This window comes from Pararge aegeria, chromosome 21 (genome assembly GCF_905163445.1).
Source record: "Pararge aegeria chromosome 21, ilParAegt1.1, whole genome shotgun sequence".
Taxonomy (NCBI): domain Eukaryota; kingdom Metazoa; phylum Arthropoda; class Insecta; order Lepidoptera; family Nymphalidae; genus Pararge; species Pararge aegeria.
Window position 1 is genome coordinate 540,647 of NC_053200.1, and position 20,551 is coordinate 561,197.

The following is a 20,551-nucleotide window of genomic DNA, read 5'->3' on the forward strand; positions in this document are numbered from 1 at the left end:
TTATCTCATATAAATAAATAAAAAAAATGTTGGCGTAGACACGTTCATGTTTATTAAACTTCTTTGTAGGTTCCTATCGAAACATAATAACGTCATATTTTTTACAGCCAATTGGCGCAGTGGACAGCGACCTTGCTTTCTGAGCCAAGGCCGTGGGTTCGATTCCCACAACTGGACAATGTTTGTGTGATGAACATGAATGTTTTTCAGTGCCTGGGTGTTTATTTATATATTATAAGTATTTATGTATATAATTCATCAGTCATCTGAGTACCCATAACACAACCACAAGCTATGCTTACATTGGGGCTAGATTGCGATCGGTGTATTAAAAAAAAAATGAAAAATTTGCACAACTTTAGTGTCATTTGAGTAAAACAACGTTTCATTGTCAGTATAAGATATGAGAGTTTTCTTGTTCTTTGTAAATTAAATAATAACTTTTTATTAATGATTTCTTACCCAAATTAAATAAAGCTTTTAGCTTTGAGATAATGTTGTAAGTTTTCAGAATTTTACCGTTTTTCTTTTTCGGGCTGTTGATAACATAACTTTTAATTACCAATGAACCAACTTGTGTGCTTCATTATTGCTATTAAAAAATTGTTAAAACTTTAAAGATTAGTGTCACCCTACGACTGTAAAGGTGTATAACTTTAAATAGAACTAATTAGACCCTTACAAATGCGCGTCAGACTTGCTCCATCCGTTTCGTTCCTTGGAAGGAAACATACTTTATGTTTTATTTACTTAAATTTTCAGCTGCAAAACGAAACGCTGAAACGAAAAAATAATAATTAAAAACCCTTTTGTTGTGTTACATTATTCGACATTTTAATAACGAAATATTATGTTATTTACTGTTTTTGACATTGTTTTATTGTTTTTAAGTATCAACACCAACTCCAATTATTAATCTTTAAAATTGTTAAAACTTTATAATCATGGGACTCACTTACTAATAATCTTTAATGTCGACAATAGAAGAGGTTAAATAAGAAGCTTATTATACACACTTGCAACCCGTGTGAAGCTCAGAATAACTCTTCATCATCATAGTATCATCATCATCATCATATCAACCCATAACCGGCCCACTACAGGGCACGGGTCTCCTCCCACAATGAGAAGGGGTTAAGGCCGTAGTCCACCAAACTGGCCTAGTGCGGACTGGCGGACTTTACACACCTTTGAGAACAGTATGGATAACTCTCAGGCATGCCGGTTTCCTCACAATGTTTACCTTCACCGTTGAAGCAAGTGCTATTTTAATAGCTTAAAACGCACATAACTTAGAAAAGTTACGTACATGCTGGAATTCCTCCCCACTGGGCTAACACCGCTTTATTTATTTATTTATTTATTTATTTACTCCTCTTACACAAATACCATAGTCGCATGAATTTTAATTGGATACAAGATACATTTAGATGTAAAGTAACTGCTAAAGGCCAGCGCACAGCGGGACGGCAGGTCTTAGTTTTTTTATCTTAACCCAACGTAAATTCATATGTTCAACGTAACTAGTGGTAGGTAACTAGATAATCAATTACAATGTTTAGAAAATGATGAGAGCGTTTAGGGTCATTCGTTAAATATTGGTATTTTTATCTTGTTACAACTAGTTACGTCTGAATTAAAGTTAGGTAAAAGAAACATGATCTGCCCTGTCGTCCCCGCTGTGCGCTGGCCCTAAGTTGTCAAAGTAATCAGATCAACGCAGCGGCGGCGGCGGGGCGAGCTAAAACAGAACATAGTTATTATCTCGACACCAACAACTTTGTTAACCGAAAACATGAGAAATTATAATGATATTTGTATGTAAGGGAAGAGTTAAGGTTCAAATTATATAGGGGAGAAACTCCCAAAGTGCTCAAAGTGGTGGTGGTTTTTTAATAATTTAAAGCTGTAATAGTAACCGTTTTGAAAGCTAAAAGTAAGCCACGTTATAGAACTTGCCACCGCTAGCATATGCCGGACATAAAAAATTAACCCGCCCCCTAATTATACCCACAGCCAAGGGATAAAATTTACTTTTTCACCTGCCAAAGCATGGCGTCAGGAGAAAAGAGAAATGTTTCTGATAATTTTTTGAGTTATATATTTAATAAACATTTTGTCCTCCGTTGAGAGAATGTCATTTGTACTCACTAATGACGCTACTCTATGCGTCACTTACCTTAACTCATTGAATAACTCGCACTGAACATCTAATTGAGCTTTTTAATCACGTAGAGAATCTCCTAACCTGTACATATCGTTACGTGAGTTTCGTTTATGCAAGTTTAGTACGACTTGTATACAGCAGCCGAGAGTCGTTTATGCAAGATTAGTACGACTCGTATACAGCATGCGAGTGTCGTTTATGCAAGTTTAGTACGACTCGTATACAGGATGCGAGTGTCGTTTATGCAAGTATAGTACGTCTCGTATACAAGTAGCAAGTTTCTTTTATGCAAATTTATTATGTCTCGAATAGACGTCGCATTTAAACCGAGCTATTATTGTGAGGTAGTGATATTTTAATTGATTAAAATGCATATTATTTCGATAAGTTAGAGGTGCTGGGATTCGAACTCGGCCCCCTGAAAGTGAAGTCGAAGTCTTACCCATTGAGCTATGACCGCATTGACTCGGCCCATTATCACTTTGAAATTATTGAGAAACATCTCAAAGATTTCATTAGGTAATCCCTATAGGTAAACGGTAAAAAAGAAAAATCGCGATTTTCAATAAGACTACTTTGTTTGGTATACAAAGGAGCTGAATGTATAAAAAGTTTAAACAATAAAAACATCAAACGCTTGCGTCTACTAGCGACATCTGTCGATGATTGACAAATATAGTAAGAATGTTTCGAGAAGAAAAGTTTACAAAGTTGGCGAAACAGTAAGTGCAATTTGGCAGGTCGCGGCGTCGCGGGCGAGGTTTGCCCCGGGAGTGAGGCGCGGGGCGGGCGGGCAGACTCGCGCCCGGGCAACTTCAGAATTTCAATTTGAGCGCGGTTTGCCGGAGCTTGCTTCAGTTGCGGGTTAATGATTGGAACGGTAATACAAATACCTAGGATTACAATTCGAAGCGTGAAGAAGTAGTACAGCTTTCTGTGACAAAGCTCGTCCGGGGGAAATATTCTCACCCTGCTTATTTCTGCCGCTCAGCAATGGTTTACTTTTACAATCAGGTAGGCGATCTGTTTGGTTTGACTATTATTACTTTCAAACCATGACAAAATGACATTTAAAAAATACCAAATTGTTGCAAGCATATACTAATAACAGTCACAGTCGTTAATTAAAATACAAGCGGAAAGCGTACCAAATTCGAAAATCATTAAATCGTTTATTTCATAAATCCAAGTCGACTGCGCCTCGTCTTACGGAAGGCTCAACAGACTCAACTTCTAGTATTCAGTCCGCTTATTTAATTTAGTTAAAGTAGTTGGGTTTTTTAACCCGAAATGTTAAACAGCAACAGAATTCTTTGTTTAAAAAGGCTTTCTTACCACCCCTTCATATTTTATTATACCCTTTTACAAGCGGGTATTAATAAAGATAAAAAGGTCCGTAACGAGGTGACAGTCGACACGGACTCCATCTTTTAATTACGGACTTTACTCCGCCGGCGCGCGAAAGCCTATCTACATTTAATTTCGACATCCGCTTGACGTAACTGTTCTTTTGGGTATTTATATATTTCTCTCAGCTCGTTGCTTTTGCCAGTTGGTATAGTAGTTAACATGTTTGGCTCCATATTATGATATCAAGGGTTCGATTCCCAGGTCTGTATACGAGATATAATCTTGTAGCATGTAGCATGTCGGAAAGGACGTTAACACCTGAACCGGTATCTGTTATTTTAGTGACATAATACGTGACTGATATTATTATCATATTGAAGCACGCCTAGCTGCATTGAAGCAGCGGGCCGAGCCTTGCTTTTAACTCCTCTCTTTTATCCATCCTCCGTCGGATATTGAAATATTACAATGAGAGGATGACATTAATAATAAATTTCCTCTCTTAGTATTAGTGCGTATACGCCACGCATTTACTTATTTCCAGGGTACATGAAAATAGCGCGAATTCCAAGGAGCAAAAATATAACTTTCTTTGCAAACATACAAAAAAAGCCTACTGTTGTATAACATATAGATGGCGATAAATACGAAGAAAAAGTAAAAGTCTGTTATTGCGCTGCCCATAAACAAAAAGGAGGACAATAAATTGTGTCGAGGAACACGGAAAGGGAAGGCGCAAGTAAATGTGATCGACATAAATATCTCTCTGCGAGCCGGCCCCCCACCGCCAACGATCTTTGCTTGTTCTTCCTCAATCCTTAGCACATTGACAGTATTTACGAGAAAATCCAAACTAAAGCCAGACTGCACTGCTCTCAAAATATATCCACGAACGAATCGCACCCCACCTAATTCTTCAAATCTATACCAATTCGTAGTTGTTCAATTGGCGGTTTCCCATTAACTGCAAATTCGTCAAGACTGAAGTATGCAATCGTAGGTGCAATACCAATGATTCGCTTGAAACAATATAAACCAGCCCAATTGTCTCCATTTCAACCAACTAGTTCGTATTGAAGCAAGTAAGTCAGTGTAGTAAGTCTAATTATCATCCTAATCTTCAACCCATTAACGGCCCATTACAGGGCCCCGGTCTCCACAATGAGAAAGGTTTCGGCCTTAGTCTCCCACCGGTGGACTAATATAAGACTAAATATAAAATACAAATATTTTACATCTCAAATAGATGTACAAAGTAACACCGATATGAAATGTAGATTCTACTGAGAGCAAGTAGACAACAAACTCACCAGTTGTATTTTCAAACGATCGAGTTGCTCTGTATCTCTCGTATAAGAGAAAGGAACCCTGTACCCAGTAGTAGGACGTTACTTAAACGAAATATGATGGAACCTACATATAAACTAGATATAGACAAACATATAAAGAGTCAGGTAAAAAATATATAACAAAAGTATTATTTGTAACATTTTAATCAATAGAACATAATTAGAACGTTTGAGAACGTTTGTGAGCAAAACGATTTAATTTTCCACTCTCTTCGCCGCCGTAGCTGCCGCCAAACGATTCCGTAGATTGTCGTAGCGTTTATTTGCGGCGAGTAAGTCGTATTTGCTGTCCACTAGACCGCTAGCTACTAGTGATGGATTCATTTACAATCGCATTCGTTCTTAGCACACTAAACCTAACTTAGCATTTAGCAAAGTGCTTTTGTAAAATTGTGTGATTGCGATATATTTCTTCGATAGCAGTAATTCGACGTACGTTTTTTTTTATTTACCTATGTTTCGCTACATTCATCTCAACGAATTATAGTATATATAGTATATATAGTATAGTATATTCGGTTGCAGCGAAATATTTAACAGTTAGTAATTCAGCACTAGATGTTGCCCGCGTCCGTCGTCCGCGTTCATTACGGTTTATTTCACAAATCCCGTTTGTTTCACATTTTTAATATCAGTAAGGATAAGCATTATTAGTAGTGGTATGGGTTTAGACATAAGCATAGAACTAGCAGCTGAGCAACATACAACACGATAAAACACACACTAATAAAATAGCATTAATTGCCATCGCTTGGCACTGGCCGCTGGTCTCTAGGCCGCAGCTCCACAAGTGACTTGTAGCAATCGATAACCGCTTCCGGTTCGATGAGCTTAAAGCTCCGGCTGTAAATTACTTGGATTTTAGTTGCCGGGAGGAGCGAGGGGGAGGGGTGGCCTTGAGTTTGAGGTTCGGACTCGAGACAATATAGGAATCTCGAATTTCGTACGATGCCACTTACAACTAGGTTAGTTTAGGAGCTCAGTAAACTGCCAAATCTATCGATTTAAATGAACACTATCGACCTGCCCCGACTTTTGATGAGTGCATGCAAATGTGTTTGGACTTTTGGAGGTATCATTCATATTATGATTTAATGGGATAGGAAATACTTAATACCGTATTGTTTTAAGTAGCTCGGTTTGTGTATCTTCTAAAGAAAAACATGGTTTATGGATAAAAATATTCTCTCTCTACGATAATATGCATGTTTAATACATATTAACCTCCCTCGTGGCTCCATTCGAGCGTAGCTTAGCATGTGCCATGCATTAGTAATACAATACATAGCGCTGATTTTCAGCTGGAACCCGAGTGACGTCAAAGTAAATATTTACTACTATTATAAAAGCAAAACGTTGGATGGATGTTTTTACTTTTTAATTTATTTATTACTCCATAAAGACTAATTCATAAGCCGGGAACCTAACGATTTCCGCGGGTTTCTTAAAAACCTCTAATAAACCTCTGTTTATTACGGCAACAACTAGTAAATGAATAAGTAAAGCAACACGATACAAAATAATGGAATAAACAAGTACAAATGAATGGCACGACACGAGTGAAACCGCGGGGTACAACTAGTTCTCAATTTATCAACTTGGCCAGCTTTGTGTCTACGGCCTAAACCCTCCTTATTGTGAGAGGAGACTCGCATGGCCAGGAGACAATTAAATCTAACGATAAAATTTTATCTTCTCCCATAGTTTTATCAACTCTCAGAGCACTATATTGTGTAATTATAACCGGGGTAAACTTCTCCTGTTCCATAATCCCGTGCTATGGCAGGTGGACACGTTAATTATATCCCTTGTATAATTTGTATCTCCTGCCCGTGCTAGCCCTGCTGTAGTGGGCCAGTGATAATGAAGATGATGATGACTTTAATACTCGATGATGCCCGCCAACACACGCAGGGACACACGGTGGGCTTAAGCTGTTTAACGTACTCTTTAATAATTGTCAGCCGGGATGTGCTTTGTGGCTTCGATATTGAGATGATTGTATTTAATAATATGTACATACCGTTAAAAACAACCCTTTTTAGATTACACTATTGTCGGATAAATAATTCAACTTGTTCGTTAAACAGATTTAAATGACACAATTGCAGTGATAGATTTTAATTCAGTATCCCGCTAAAAGCGCGAAAATAGAGACGGAATATAAAAGTTTCCAGAAGTTTCAAATGTTTATACCTACTATAAAGCGTGAAAACTGAAAATAATGAAGCGGTTTTAAAATGCAAATCACTTGCCTCCAATTTCTCAGCGACTGATCAAATCAACAGTCCACTGAAATTTCGAACGAATTGTTGTGTGCAAAGATCGGTCATGGCGACAAAGATAAGAGTGGGATAAACAGTGCCATCTATTGGCTACTTGAATAAAGATATATTTCTCTTTTACTTGGTTATTACTAAGGTTATTACCACTGACTTCTATTATTACCTGGATAAGTTTTTGTCTAAGAAACTAAGATTGGAATTTCTGAAACCACTATATCATTTGTTCAAAAACACTGATAAATGGCGCTTCAAATGAGGACTATATTTAGGCGGTTATTATTATAGGAACAGCCAATCCAGTGCTAATGGTAGAAGTTATTACGGTAAGGATAATCCGAATGATCATTCTGATAATAATTTTTTCGATCGTTAAATAACTGACCTAAATATACGAACGGTCTATATCTAGAATAGGTCCCAGCCTGCCTGGAAATTGTTATATTTGAACAAAAATATTTAAGCATCAAACTTTAGCACAGATAAGCGTTCCAGAAACTGAGTTTGAGATTGTTAATGCTCGCTCAGTGTTTGAGTTTTTATCGGGAGAGTTAAATAGAATCGAATCTTGATTTGAAACGTTTTATTGATGATTGCGAATTTCGGAGATTAACTTTTATCGGTTTATAAATTGAGTTTATTTAGATACTTTCTTATACTCAGGATTAAGTTTCCGAAATAGATCACTTAACCAGAAAAAGGGGGAAGCAGCCATCTACTAAAATTGTGTATGAGACTGCGGAATAAAGTCGTTTTCGCATAACAAACTCTGTATCGTCATATGGACCTAATGACACCGGTTTCAGAGTCACAAATCCTGTACTTCTTCCAGTACTTACAATCTCGAAAACGGCTCCTCGATTGCGAGCGAGCAATCTTTTATTAAGGCTACTGATTTAAAGCATCATCTCAAAACAATAATTTCCGAGCTCAGTGGGACCACTTTTATATTATATCTATTCCATTCTAAATTCCCCACAAAGCCACCTCAACGGCTAAGCCCTGAAAGGTTAATAGCAATAATAACACTGCACTAATAATTTATGTGCTAAAAACCAAATCGCAGCTAACTAAACTCAGTAAATACACAATTAATGGTGGTGCTAACTAATGTCGGCTTTTGGCTGTGGTGCGTTGCATTGAAATGCTAAATTCCCTAATAAATTGCCGTAGCTTTGCGTACTCATAAAGGCTAATAATGAATGAACGCCGGACATCGCTCAAACCCATACGTCATTTCCGCGATATTGGATTGGTTATGACGTCATACATTCCGTGACAAATGCAATGTTAAGAACGAACGCAAGTACGCATTTGGGTTTACAGTGTGATAGTCGAGTCTACGCGGCATCATATCGGAGCTAAATATCGCTCCGCCGATAGTAGTAACTAATTAGCTTAGCACCGGGCCAGACCAGAGTCAATTTACAATTTACGAACTTACACTAAGTAGGGTCGTCCTAATAGATTGTCTGTGCCTAGTGTGCCGTGTCGTAATTGAAAATCGCGTGATGTAATATCGTTTGTCCTATCCACTGCCTTTAAATTAAAATTTGTTACTTCATATTTTGCTTTGCAATAAATACCTCATTCTAGCTATCTATCTATTCCACTACTGAGCACAGTCACTTCTCTCATAGCAGTGAAGGTTTTAGAGTAAAGACCAACCACGCTGCTCCAATGCGCGTTGGTGGGCTTCAACGACTATTATCACAAATAAGTTGCTCTCTGAGGCACTGGGATTAACTACACCAATTTCATTACTCCTGGCTGGTATTTGAAATGCTTTTAAATAAAAAACACGATACCTTACAATTTTTGGCCCGACTCGGGATTCGAACCTAGACCCTAGTGTTCTGTAGTTAAAAATGCTAACCACTAGACCAACTAGGCAGTCAATATTCTATTTACATACAGTAAATCTATACTTATGATAAAACTGTAACGTGCCGAAATCTGTACATTAAAGATAGCTTGAAAATGTTTGTACATCAATCTCTAATCGATACTGAAACCATAAATATAGTCACGCTTAAATGCTGAAGGTACTGAATGACTTCAAATGTAACTTTGAGGTAGGTAGTACATTGGATACTGTTTATCCCGGAATTCCGCACAGTTTCACACTAAGTATATCTCTGTCACACGATTTCACACTATTACTCTGTCAATTAATGTAAACCGATTTAACTTTTTTTCTGTACCTACCTACCGAATAGGTTTATTTATCAGTTTAGTTTTATCCAAATTTCGTGTAGACCTAATGAATATGATTGGAAATAGAGGACAGAACTCCTCAGCGGACAGCTGCAAACCCCTCACTTAAAGACTTAACTACATTGAATACACTAGCTGTTGCCCGCGGCTTCGTACGACCCGTAAATTTTCCCGGAATAGTAAGCAGAATTTGTGTTAATCCAGGGTATAATCTATCTCCATTCCATTAAATAGTTTCAGTAATATTTGCGTGAAAGATTAACAAACATCCATCTATCCATCCATCAATACAAACATTCGCATTTATAATATTAGTAGGATATTATAGTGTTGCCAATTTCATGCGGATTTTACTACTAGGACTCATTTATGGCGCATCCACACATGCCCGGCGGCACGGCCGGCGGCATGCATCTTTTACCTGCGGCACGCGCGGCTTTTGGTGCCGGCGGCAGTTTGCTTGCGGCTTCGATACGGAGTGGTAGTGTTGTCGTATTCATTTAAATAACAAAATGACAGAATTTAACTGGGATGATAGTGCTGTACTTTTATTAATAGAAAAGTATCAAGAAAATGAACTATTGTGGAACCCAAGGCATATGGATTTCAAGAATCGCAACAAAAGAAACGATGCTGTTAGGGATATTGCTTCTGTGTTCAACATAGCATCAACAGAAATTGAGAGAAAACTGAAGAATTTATCTAGCCATTATTTTCGAGAAAAACGCAAATTTGAAGAATCTAAAAGGAGTGGATCTGGACGGGATGATGTTCAATTGCCGAAATGGTTTGCTTATAAGGCGTTATCATTTCTTAATGACAAGAATGCACCGGTACCGACTCTGAACAGCCACACACCTAGTGTAAGTACCCATCAAATTCTTATAATTACCTAAGTAGACTAGTTGGTCGACCATAATAAATTTAAAATACATATTTCATTATGCAATATTTTCGTTAATAGGGGTAGGTACAAAGTTTTTGCTTCGCGTATTAATATTTTAGATACCTACTACCTACAACCCGGTAACAATACATAATACCACGGAGCGCGGGCGAGCATACTCTCGTTTTTGACCTTATGTAGTCGGCATAACACTTACCGAAAGCGAAGTATTCGGGAATAAGCGCTCGTGAAGAGTGTACAGGGTTACTGGTGAGACATTTGCAATACTTGAGGACGTGATATATGGCCAACTAGCTGATGCCCGCGACTTCGTTCGCGTGGATTAAGTTTTTAAAATCCCTTGGGAACTCTTTGATTTTCCGGGATAAAAAGTAGCCTATGTCACTCTCCAGGACCTTAACTATCCCCATGCAAAAAATCATGTCGATCCGTAGCTCTGTTGCGGCGTGATTCAAGGACAAACCAACAAACACACTTTCGCATTTATAATATTAGTATATATTAGTATGAAGTATGAAGTATGATATGTAAGATGAAAAAAAATATATAAAGAAATAATATCAATTATTTACTGAGTAAATGTAGCTTAAACTTACATAATTATTTGTATACACTATACATACATGTTATGTTTATAAGCTTGGTTTTTATTTAATATTTACATACTGATAGGATATATTCAAAATATAGTATTGAAGCTTGTTTGCAATTATTTATAAGATTTCCTTTTTATTTTCAGTCTTCTCAAGATAATATCACTCCCCAGACTACGCTACCTTCGACAAGGACTTCACGAAAGCGAAATATAGAGAGAGAACCTGAAGTTGATGAAGCTTTGCAATTACTGAGGGAGATCACGTCTAATGCAAGGCAACGCGATGATGCTGCTATATTTGCAGACTATATAAGTAGCAAGTTGAGGAAGATGGATCATTACACGATGTGTACAGTACAACATCAAATCCAGAATATTATCTATGAAGCAGAAATGAGAATGGGTTCGATGAATTTTGATACTAGTAATACTACTCAGCCTCTTCGTTATCAAAATGTTCGTCCAGGATACTTCACCGGCCAACCTACAACGTTAGCAATGTCACCGTCGCCCTCAACTTCGCGCTCTTACTCTGTTCAATCAGACTATGAAATGCAAAATAGCCCAGATGTCAATACAAGTGACAGTCTGTTACAAGTCTTGGAAAATAATTTAACCAAATAATTTAACCGAAAATAGTGTAATAGATTAAAATAAGGTTACATATTAAAATGACGAAAAACGCAATGCCTTTACTTAAAACTAAAATAAATGTTTATATTTTCGGTTAAATTATTTTATTTTAATAAAAGCTTAAAATTATTGATACATGTTTCTGATTCCTAAATAAAACAATTATTTGAATAATCATATTTTATTTCTTTCAAACATTATATTTGATATTGCCAAGGAAGCTGACCTTGTTCCGATAGAAAATAACATTTTAGCTCATTTCTAATTACACTTGGTTCTACATTTAGAGCGATCTGCGGTATATTTTGTTGCATTTCGTTCAAAACTCCATCAGTAGTTCTTTCATTTCTCTTCATAAAATTATGCAGATGCACACAAGCCATCACGACAATTTTTGCTTTCTCATTTTGTAAACCAATGCGTGAATGCAAAATTCTGAATTTATTAGATAAAATGCCAAACGCGTCTTCTACAACCATGCGCCCGCGACTAAGTCTATAATTAAAAACCCTCTCAGGTGATCCTTTTGCATGATATCCAGAAAACGGTTTTATTATATTCTGTGAGATGGGGAAAGCATCGTCACCGATGAAATAAAAAGGTACAGGTGTATTTCTCCCTTGTAATGGAATCGCTTGTGGCAGACTTAAAGTTCCATCTCGTATCATATCAAATAAAGTTGAATTTCGTAGAACTCCACCATCAGATATTCTGCCCTGACATCCAATGTCTACGTATAAAAAGTTATAATTGGCATCGATTAAAGCTAGCAAAACAATACTGAAATATGACTTATAATTAAAAAACTCAGAACCGCTATTAGTTGGACATAGTATACGTATATGTTTCCCATCGAGGGCACCTACGCAATTAGGTACATTCCATTTCTGCATGAAACTTCGAGCCACTGATAGCCATTCTCCATGTGTATTCGGCATCTGTAAAAAAAATTGTTTGTGATATTTGTGTGTTTAGTTCTAGTTATATGTATGTAAAATGTGTGTGAAGTTCCAGGTAGGGGAGAGTGGGTAACGGTGGATCAAGGGGTACAGTGGATCGAACGCGGCCTATATAATGCGCACATTTACACGATATAGCATTTTACGTTCTATTTTGTATTGCCCTTGACTCGCTACCGGGGTGCGACGGAAAAGTAAGTATGAAAGCAAAATATTTTGAAGTTTTAAAAATGTAATGCTGCAGTTTGTAAAAAGTATTTAATATGAATCAAAAGTCACATGGCGTCATCAGATATGACTATTTTTTTTAAAGAAAGGGAAATCCTTTCTTTAAAAAAATAGTCATATCTATAAACCTGAGAAAGGTAGCCCTAAGATTGCTATGGCAGTGTGTACCTTATTGATTTTGCTCAGGCTTTATTATAAAAACACATTCTAAAAGTGTTAAATTGTGGCAATATTTAGCTCTACAAAAAAGTTGATTCACTGTTACCCATTGCACTCTCCCCTACAGTATAAAATCAAATATTATAATTGTGTCTTGTACATGCCGTAACTGTGTGAATGTATGTGGTCTGTTTTGTTTTCTAATGTAGGTGTTCAGTTTCTAACTACCTAATGTGTTACGGATATTTTGTACTTACCCTTAAATAATTGGATAATGTAGACACCAAAGTTTGACAAACATCTAGAATTATTAAAGAAATAACTTGTGGAGACACTTTAAACAGTGTACCGAGTGAAAAATAAGAGTCTCCTGTAGCCAGGTATCTCAAAGTAATTGCTAGTCGATCGGAAGCTGACACAGCATTTCTCCAGCGGGTGTCAGTTTTTGATATCATGGGTCCAGTTAAATTCAGTAATATTTCAAATTCTTCACTAGAGATCCTTAGAAAAGTGTTAAATTTCGAACGAATATTTCTTCGGTTTATGTCGTCCCTTCTAAAATCTTCAAGTATCGGGGACACATTAGGCCTATTTCGAAGACTTGGTCTGACCCAATATCTTCGTTTGATTTTGCGGTTCTTTTTATGAATAATGACATACAACACTACACTTGCGATACACGCAACTATATCATAGTCCAACATCTTTCGATTCTACGTACACGACTAATTTCAACGAAAGTCACAACACTACTGCGTAAATTGCAACCGCGACTGCAGGCCGCCGGTAAAGCCGGCGGCAAAGTCAGCGGCAAGGCGGTCTGAAAGTCGGCGGCAAACCCGGCGGCATAAGCCGGCGGCATGTGTGGATGCGCCATTATAAATGCTAAAAATGTGGTGGTACAATTAAGGCCACACATTATTTGCAGTTATTTGTTTTAAGGAATTAGTAGTATTTTAAAGTAAGGTGATACGGGGAATTCCCCTGATGGTCATTTGCGATTGCCAATGGTTACGTGATGGAGGGTTTAAATAGTGAGTGATTTAAATATTATGTTTAAAGATTTGTGTTGTATAGATAGCAGCACATTACAAGAGTACTTACGTTAGCTGTCCGATTTATTGTGGAAGGTATATAATAATATAATTTGCGCGAGCGAAGCCGCAGGGCACAGCTATTATAATAAATGTGACAGTTTGTTTGTATATGTGTACCGTAGTATTTCCTTCACACCTAAGCTGATTATTTATCAACTTGATTTTTATCATAGAGTAAGTTGATAGGACGTAGAGAAAACAGGCTACTTTTTATCACAGGTAAACAACGGTTGCCGAGGGATTTGTAAAAAAACCCCAATAAAAGCGGATGAAGAATGCAGACAATATCTGTGAGGATTATAATTGTGAGTTAAAACGTCAAAAATATTATAATGATACTGCTTTAGACGAAGGTAGAACGGCCCGTATAAAGCAGTCGTAGAATACCAGAGATCCGTGAAGTACAAAAAAGTGTGAAATAAAAGCAAAATAAAAAGTACATTTATTTAACAGCGGTCCCACAGCACGGCCGCGTACATGTAGCCTTACAACAAGATTAGCCAGCTCGCAATCAAGGAATCGTTTTCGAGTTTGGAAATATGTACTCGAACATCAGATTAAATTAGATCTTGCACTCAATTAGAGCTCAAATATGCTTACAATTCTTTAGCTCGGACTTTTGACAGAACATTTGTAAACAAAAATCGGAAGTACAGGACTTGCGACTCAAAGGAGTTGCATAAGGTCCATTTTACTTTGACGACACAGAGTTTTATATGCAAGAACGACTCGTCGATTGCGAGCGAGCGAATCTTGTAGCAAGGCTACTGGTCGCCGAGGGCGGGGTCGCCGTCGCCCAGCCGCTTGTCGCCGCCGGGCGCGCGGTGGCGGCGCAGCAGCAAGTAGAGCAGCAGGTTGTACTCCGACGTGGCGCTCTGCACCATGCGCAGCGTGGCCTCCAGCTGCTCCTGGCGCGCGTCCCAGCCGCGCAGGCGCCGCACGCACGCGCCCAGGTACTCGTTCAGCTGCGGACACGACGTGAGACTACGTCCCGGGTCTCGGAGAGCTTCTTCAGCTCACACACTTCGTGGAAGTAAGGTGGGAAGTACTACCGCCATGCTTATTTCTGCCGCTGAGCTACATTGTTACAATGCTGATTTCTGATCTGCAGGACGTGGTTGCCGGTGTTTATATGGGCACAGAGCAGCATGTTGCAGGACGTGTTCCTCGCATGCCTAGCGAAATGTAGCCCTGCTTCTAGGCGATGGTTTTTCATTTACAATCGGGAGACCTTGCTCCGTCAATTATTACTATAAAAAAAAGCTCTGTCACAAAAAACTCTACTACTAGGTACTGAAAAGAGATTATTAGCCGAATTAACTTAAATAGGTATTTCAATTCAAACTCTGAGTTGCCTACCTTCATAAGCCTCCTTTCCATCATCTTCCTTTGTATCCAGTCGAAAAGGTACGTCATCAGTGCCAACAGTAACAAGGAGGCCGTGAGGACCAAGTCGAGCACCGGGAACTCTAACAAGAACCAGTTTTGCGCGGCGCTGGACTGCAGCGGCCTGGTGAGCGGCCGCGCTTGTGACTGTCGCTCGTCCTTACCCGGGGCCGTACCCGGCAGGTAGTAGTGCACCGGCAACAGCAGTAACGTCACCAGCGCCGTCACCAACAGCCCGTTCGAGCACCCGCTTATCGCCATAGAGCCTCACCGGCCAACTCACATATCTTGCCCCCCGGTAAAATTTTATTTTGTACTGCACACATAAAAGTTCCTGCACAATATTGTCAATAGAGTAGGTACAACCTATGCTTTTTATGATGTCCGATGTTTGATTGACATAAATTTTTTCTTCTAGCAGCAATCACTTGAGACTACCACTTAAAATTATCTTTCATATTAAAAACATTCCGTTTACTTATTCTGATCTTTATTTTAATGAATTATATATAAAACTCTTATTCTTTAATTTAATAAATAAATAATCACAGAACTATTTTCTCTTTTAACTTTCCGGACGCAATGAAGCCGTCAGTGTCATTGTCATTTGTGGAATGTCATTGTTTTGTTTGTCCAACGTCATATGTCATTCGATACATCAAAATAAAATTTCTCATACCTATTTGTAATGCTTGACCAAATTATCAAAACGTAAGTTTTATCCTAATATATGCAAATTATATAACAAATCAACGCTTATTTATTTTTTCAAATTTGCATATAAAAAAATAGAACGTGCGCTACTAGTTTTATACCTACCTATTGATTCGTAACTCATAAAAATTCCATAGCTCAGTATTCTCACCTGTTTCTCGTCCTTTCAGGGTCAACACAATTATGTATTAGTGGTCAGTGAAACAAAGAACACACGATTTATGTTTATTCCGGTGTACATTTATAAATCATGAAGAAAGTCGTGCTGTTCAAAAGTGTGTCCGAGGACTACGAAACTGCTTTTCGTAACCACAATTATGAGACAATATTCGTGGAGCCGCTGCAGTTCGAACACTTGAACTTGCAGCAGCTCAGGTACAGGCTGCAGGATAACTCGTACGACGGGATAGTTCTCACGAGTCCCCGAGCCATTGAAGCAGTTTCAAAGTGCTGGGCACCGTCAAAGTTCGTGCTGTGGAATGCGAAGAAGATATACACGGTCGGGGAGGCGAGTACGCACAAAATAAAATTATTGCTAGGTCTAGAAGCCCTCGGTGGCGCCACGGGCAACGCGGAAAACTTAGCAACTCTCATTGCTAGAGAAAATAGTGAAGGAACAAAATTTCTTTTTCCTTGTGGTAATTTAAGATCAGAAATTTTACCTAACATTTTACACTCCAAACAAATAACAGTTGATGCGATCACAGTGTATGAAACAAAAGAGAACGAAAATCTAAGAACAAATCTTCAAGAACTGAATGACACAGTAAACCCTTGCTGTCTTGTATTCTTCAGTCCATCTGGTTGTGAGTACATTTATCGGCAGCTTCAAACTTTCAACAACAAACTGACAAATGTGCCACACTTTGCTATAGGCAACTCAACTGCTCATAAAATTGAAAATCTTGGTGTGGAGATAGCTGGAGTGGCAGCTAAACCCAAAGCTGAAAGTGTAATAGAATCAGTGCAGCAATACTTTCGGACTACTGAGAAGTGCAGCTAATGTAAGACAGCCCACGTTAGGTGTAGATCTGACACTTGCTCGTCTGTCGAATCATGTGGTTCATGTGGAGATGACCAGTAAGCAACCTGTCAGGAGCACACCATAATATGACAAACAATGTTACAAGACACACTAGTTGTTGACTCTCTGTGCCAAATTGTAGAAAACATCACCATAAAATCAGAGATTAGGAACAAACCATTGAGATAATAATGTGTTAATGTCAGAATTACATTCTATATAGCAGACAACTCAGGAACATGTTGTTCCACCGCCAACAAAGACACTAGCTATTTTGACATTGTTTTAATTGTTCATCCAGAGTGTTCTGGTTTGTTAACATATTCAACATGCCAATTTTAGATATGAATGTCAATTCTGACAGATTTGATTACACAAAAATTTGTTGTTGTTATACATATTACAAAAGGCAATGTAATGCATATTCGTTCATTTTACACATTCCCAAACTGTTAAAGTGTTATTGATAGTAAGACAAATATTACCTACATAATATGCTGTAAAATATCTTGATAATTCAGTAACATTATAGTGTTTTATCATTTTATTTAACTTTTAAATTAATTGATTCAACTTATTAAAGATTTATTATAAATCATTTTATGATAAAAATCTTTATTTAAAATTCAAATATTTAAAGAATAAATACTATAATTCATTGTATTAGTATCTAGTTGTAATGTACAAAATAATTGCTTTAGAAGTACCTCACATCATGTAACCCTACATGCTCTCAACTTGTAAACTATTGTAAATAATTTTCAATGCAAACTAGAATTGTAGTTACCATTCTTAGTCAATAAATGCTTGCATATAAAATTATATTATATGGAAATTATAGATTGTTGCAATGTGATAGGCAAAACAAAGTCAATGTTGCTAATAAGTGAATGTTTGAAGTTATGCCTAAAGTACCAATTACTTTAGGTATTTCTTCTTCCTTTGAAGAGACAATAAATATAACATTATGTGAGTAGAAGCAGAAGAAGATTGTGAGTAGGTACTTTGAAAACAGGATAGATCGGAGAACATTGTTTTAATTGCCTTGGTGCAGCATGTCAAGACAAGTGACTTGTACTTGTTGTAATACAGACTGTATACAAATTTGAAACTAGTTCTATGTTGTCTGTTTGACAACATATTATAACCAGTATGAATGTATGGAGAATGAGACAACAGTGTGGATTGTTTTCAAATATTAGGACTCACTACTATGTTCAGATTCTTAGGGCTAAAAACCATAGGGATTTCTTAATACTCTCTTTATAATGTCCAGATCACACAGAATAAGATTTAATTTTATATGGGCTCACTAATGACGCGCAACTTAATGTAGGAATGGCTCCAACACAACGCTCCTGGCACCATTTAATAAACCGCATTCTCTGTTGCTTGCCAAATAGTCTGGCAGTATTGAGGAAAATATTTATTTAATTTGTAAGTATTCTGCGGAAAACTAAATCGGCATTGCACAATGATTTGATTACCAAAATGCGGAAATGAACAAGCCTGACTGTGCCTTAAAGCTTGAAAATGGGATAAGGATCAAAACGGCTGCCCGCTATCTCCAATATTTTAATGTTTAGACTCAGTAATCTGATCACAGTTGCTCGTCCTTATATTAAGCAAGCTCGGCTTCAATTGGCATGCAGTCTAAATGACTGCTACCTATGTAAGGTGTTGGTTAGATTGTATATTTGTATCATAGAACTCGAATACAGTACAACTGTAGATGTACATAGGATCTAATTAGATGTTTTATGTTATGATTAAATTGATAAGACTATGAATTAAAAGCCAATTTGTACAAAACTTGTTTGATGTAACATATCATTAGAAACTTGAATATCTGGATATACCCATGTTGCTGATAGAATTACAATGAGGTTGTGACTTAATAATTTTACAAATAGGAAGCTACTACCACTAGCCAATAGAAGCCATTTTACTCTGCAACCACAATAGCTCCTACTAGATGTCGCTAAGTAATTTTAGACTACTAATATAATGCAAATGTTTTTTTTTAATTCACAAAACAATATGGCTGCGAAAGCCTACATAACTCTTAAAACAAATCTGAAGGGAACAAGTAAAGACTTTCATGCGATAGCGGTAGCGGTAACGGTAAAAAAAAATTATTTACGGTTTTATTCACCTCGTTATTGTTTTTGATAGTTGTCAAGGTTTTGGATTGACGAAACTTGCTAATTAGAGATACCTATTTACACTTACTTTTTGTTGAAATTTCCTTATAAAAAAGATTGTTTGCATTGTAAAAGTATATATTTTACATTGAATCATATTATTGACAATTCAAGTGGATTATGAGGAATTTGTTCAATCAAGAAAGTCGTTATACTGGGGAATCATTTTATTTATTCAAATCGTTAATCGAACACTGTAATTATTATTAAAAAACCCGTCTTTGCAGGGGCAGGTACATCCCACACTCGCAGGACGTCCTTCTTATTGTATCCACATTCCGGCAGGTTCTTAGCTTTATTTAAACTTCTAGTTCAAACCGACTGGGCCGGGGCGGTTGGGGACTCGGCTTGCGTGCCTCCTCCCACCTCCTCAGCACTGCGACGTAAGTTATCACTGCACTGCTTATCACCAGTACGGCGGCTGCGATTGCTAGAGACTGGAACAAAAAGTTCATAGTTGATTAAAATAACTGTAATCCGCGTTAAAGAGGCGGAAGACATTACGGATGGAAATAAGTGGATTGCGCCGTCATTGTTCATTCCACATTTTGGTATATCATTTTTAGCAGATTTAAAAAAAAGACGATGTTTTAATACCTCCTGAACTCTCTTAAACCAAATGAAATCTATAAATAATTCCGTTGTTTTTATCTAAGGTCAGTGAAAATTAAAGAAAAGAAGGAAAAAATCGGTTAATTATGTTTATCTTTTCTTTTATTTATTACAATGGGGAAATGTCCTGGTAAGATAACCAGTTTTCTTCACTCTAACTTGGGTTATGTGGGATTCTACTAAAACCCCCTCGGTGGCCACCCTCGGCACGGCCAAGCTCCAGGATCTGGTGCCTCCCTTGAGCAACACCCAAAAGGCTCCGGGGATTGACGGAGGTTTAAATGGGTGAGAGGCCAGATCCCTTTTTCTGCCTGCTCTCAACCCCGAGGCCTATTACATGGACTGTTTGGGCTCGTGTACACCTCAACGTCAACGTCACCGAGTAGGATCGGCTCGCCGTCGATGACTTTTTCTCATGATTTTTTTAGCCTACGCCTCTGGGCTTGAATGGCTTAGTCAGTCTATCGATGCCCGTTGGTGCAGACTGTATGTGGAGTACAGAGTGGTAAGCGTAGTGCGGGTTACTACGGGTCGCACGTGATAATGAATACGCGTGCTTTCCGGGGCACGGAGCAACTACGTAGGCCGAAGTTAACTTGACCAGTTTTCAGTGTTACTAATTAGTTAGCTACTAGTAATTGTTTCCTTTTTTTAAGGTGTTAAACAAA

The 20,551-nt window shown here is 37.7% G+C and overlaps 4 protein-coding genes across 4 annotated transcripts; 2 read left to right on the forward strand and 2 right to left on the reverse strand.

Annotated features, from left to right (window-relative positions):
* The first annotated feature begins 9,749 nt into the window (after positions 1-9,749).
* LOC120633512 lies at positions 9,750-11,544 on the forward strand. The gene is made up of 2 exons (XM_039903732.1): positions 9,750-10,228; positions 11,012-11,544. Exons 1-2 carry the CDS (start codon positions 9,878-9,880, stop codon positions 11,489-11,491), a joined length of 831 nt encoding a protein of 276 aa, XP_039759666.1. The 5' UTR covers positions 9,750-9,877; the 3' UTR covers positions 11,492-11,544.
* A 104-nt stretch (positions 11,545-11,648) lies between these two features.
* LOC120633375 lies at positions 11,649-13,719 on the reverse strand. The gene is made up of 2 exons (XM_039903577.1): positions 13,104-13,719; positions 11,649-12,438 (listed from the first exon to the last, which is right to left on the reverse strand). Exons 1-2 carry the CDS (start codon positions 13,548-13,550, stop codon positions 11,698-11,700), a joined length of 1,188 nt encoding a protein of 395 aa, XP_039759511.1. The 5' UTR covers positions 13,551-13,719; the 3' UTR covers positions 11,649-11,697.
* Positions 13,720-14,707: 988 nt separating this feature from the next.
* LOC120633396 lies at positions 14,708-15,679 on the reverse strand. Its single transcript, XM_039903603.1, has 2 exons — positions 15,303-15,679; positions 14,708-14,908 (listed from the first exon to the last, which is right to left on the reverse strand). Exons 1-2 carry the CDS (start codon positions 15,588-15,590, stop codon positions 14,708-14,710), a joined length of 489 nt encoding a protein of 162 aa, XP_039759537.1. The 5' UTR covers positions 15,591-15,679.
* Positions 15,680-15,967: 288 nt separating this feature from the next.
* On the forward strand, positions 15,968-17,636 carry LOC120633470 (uroporphyrinogen-III synthase-like). The gene is made up of 2 exons (XM_039903680.1): positions 15,968-16,040; positions 16,214-17,636. Exon 2 carries the CDS (start codon positions 16,294-16,296, stop codon positions 17,044-17,046), a length of 753 nt encoding a protein of 250 aa, XP_039759614.1. The 5' UTR covers positions 15,968-16,040; positions 16,214-16,293; the 3' UTR covers positions 17,047-17,636.
* The last annotated feature ends 2,915 nt before the right edge of the window (positions 17,637-20,551 follow it).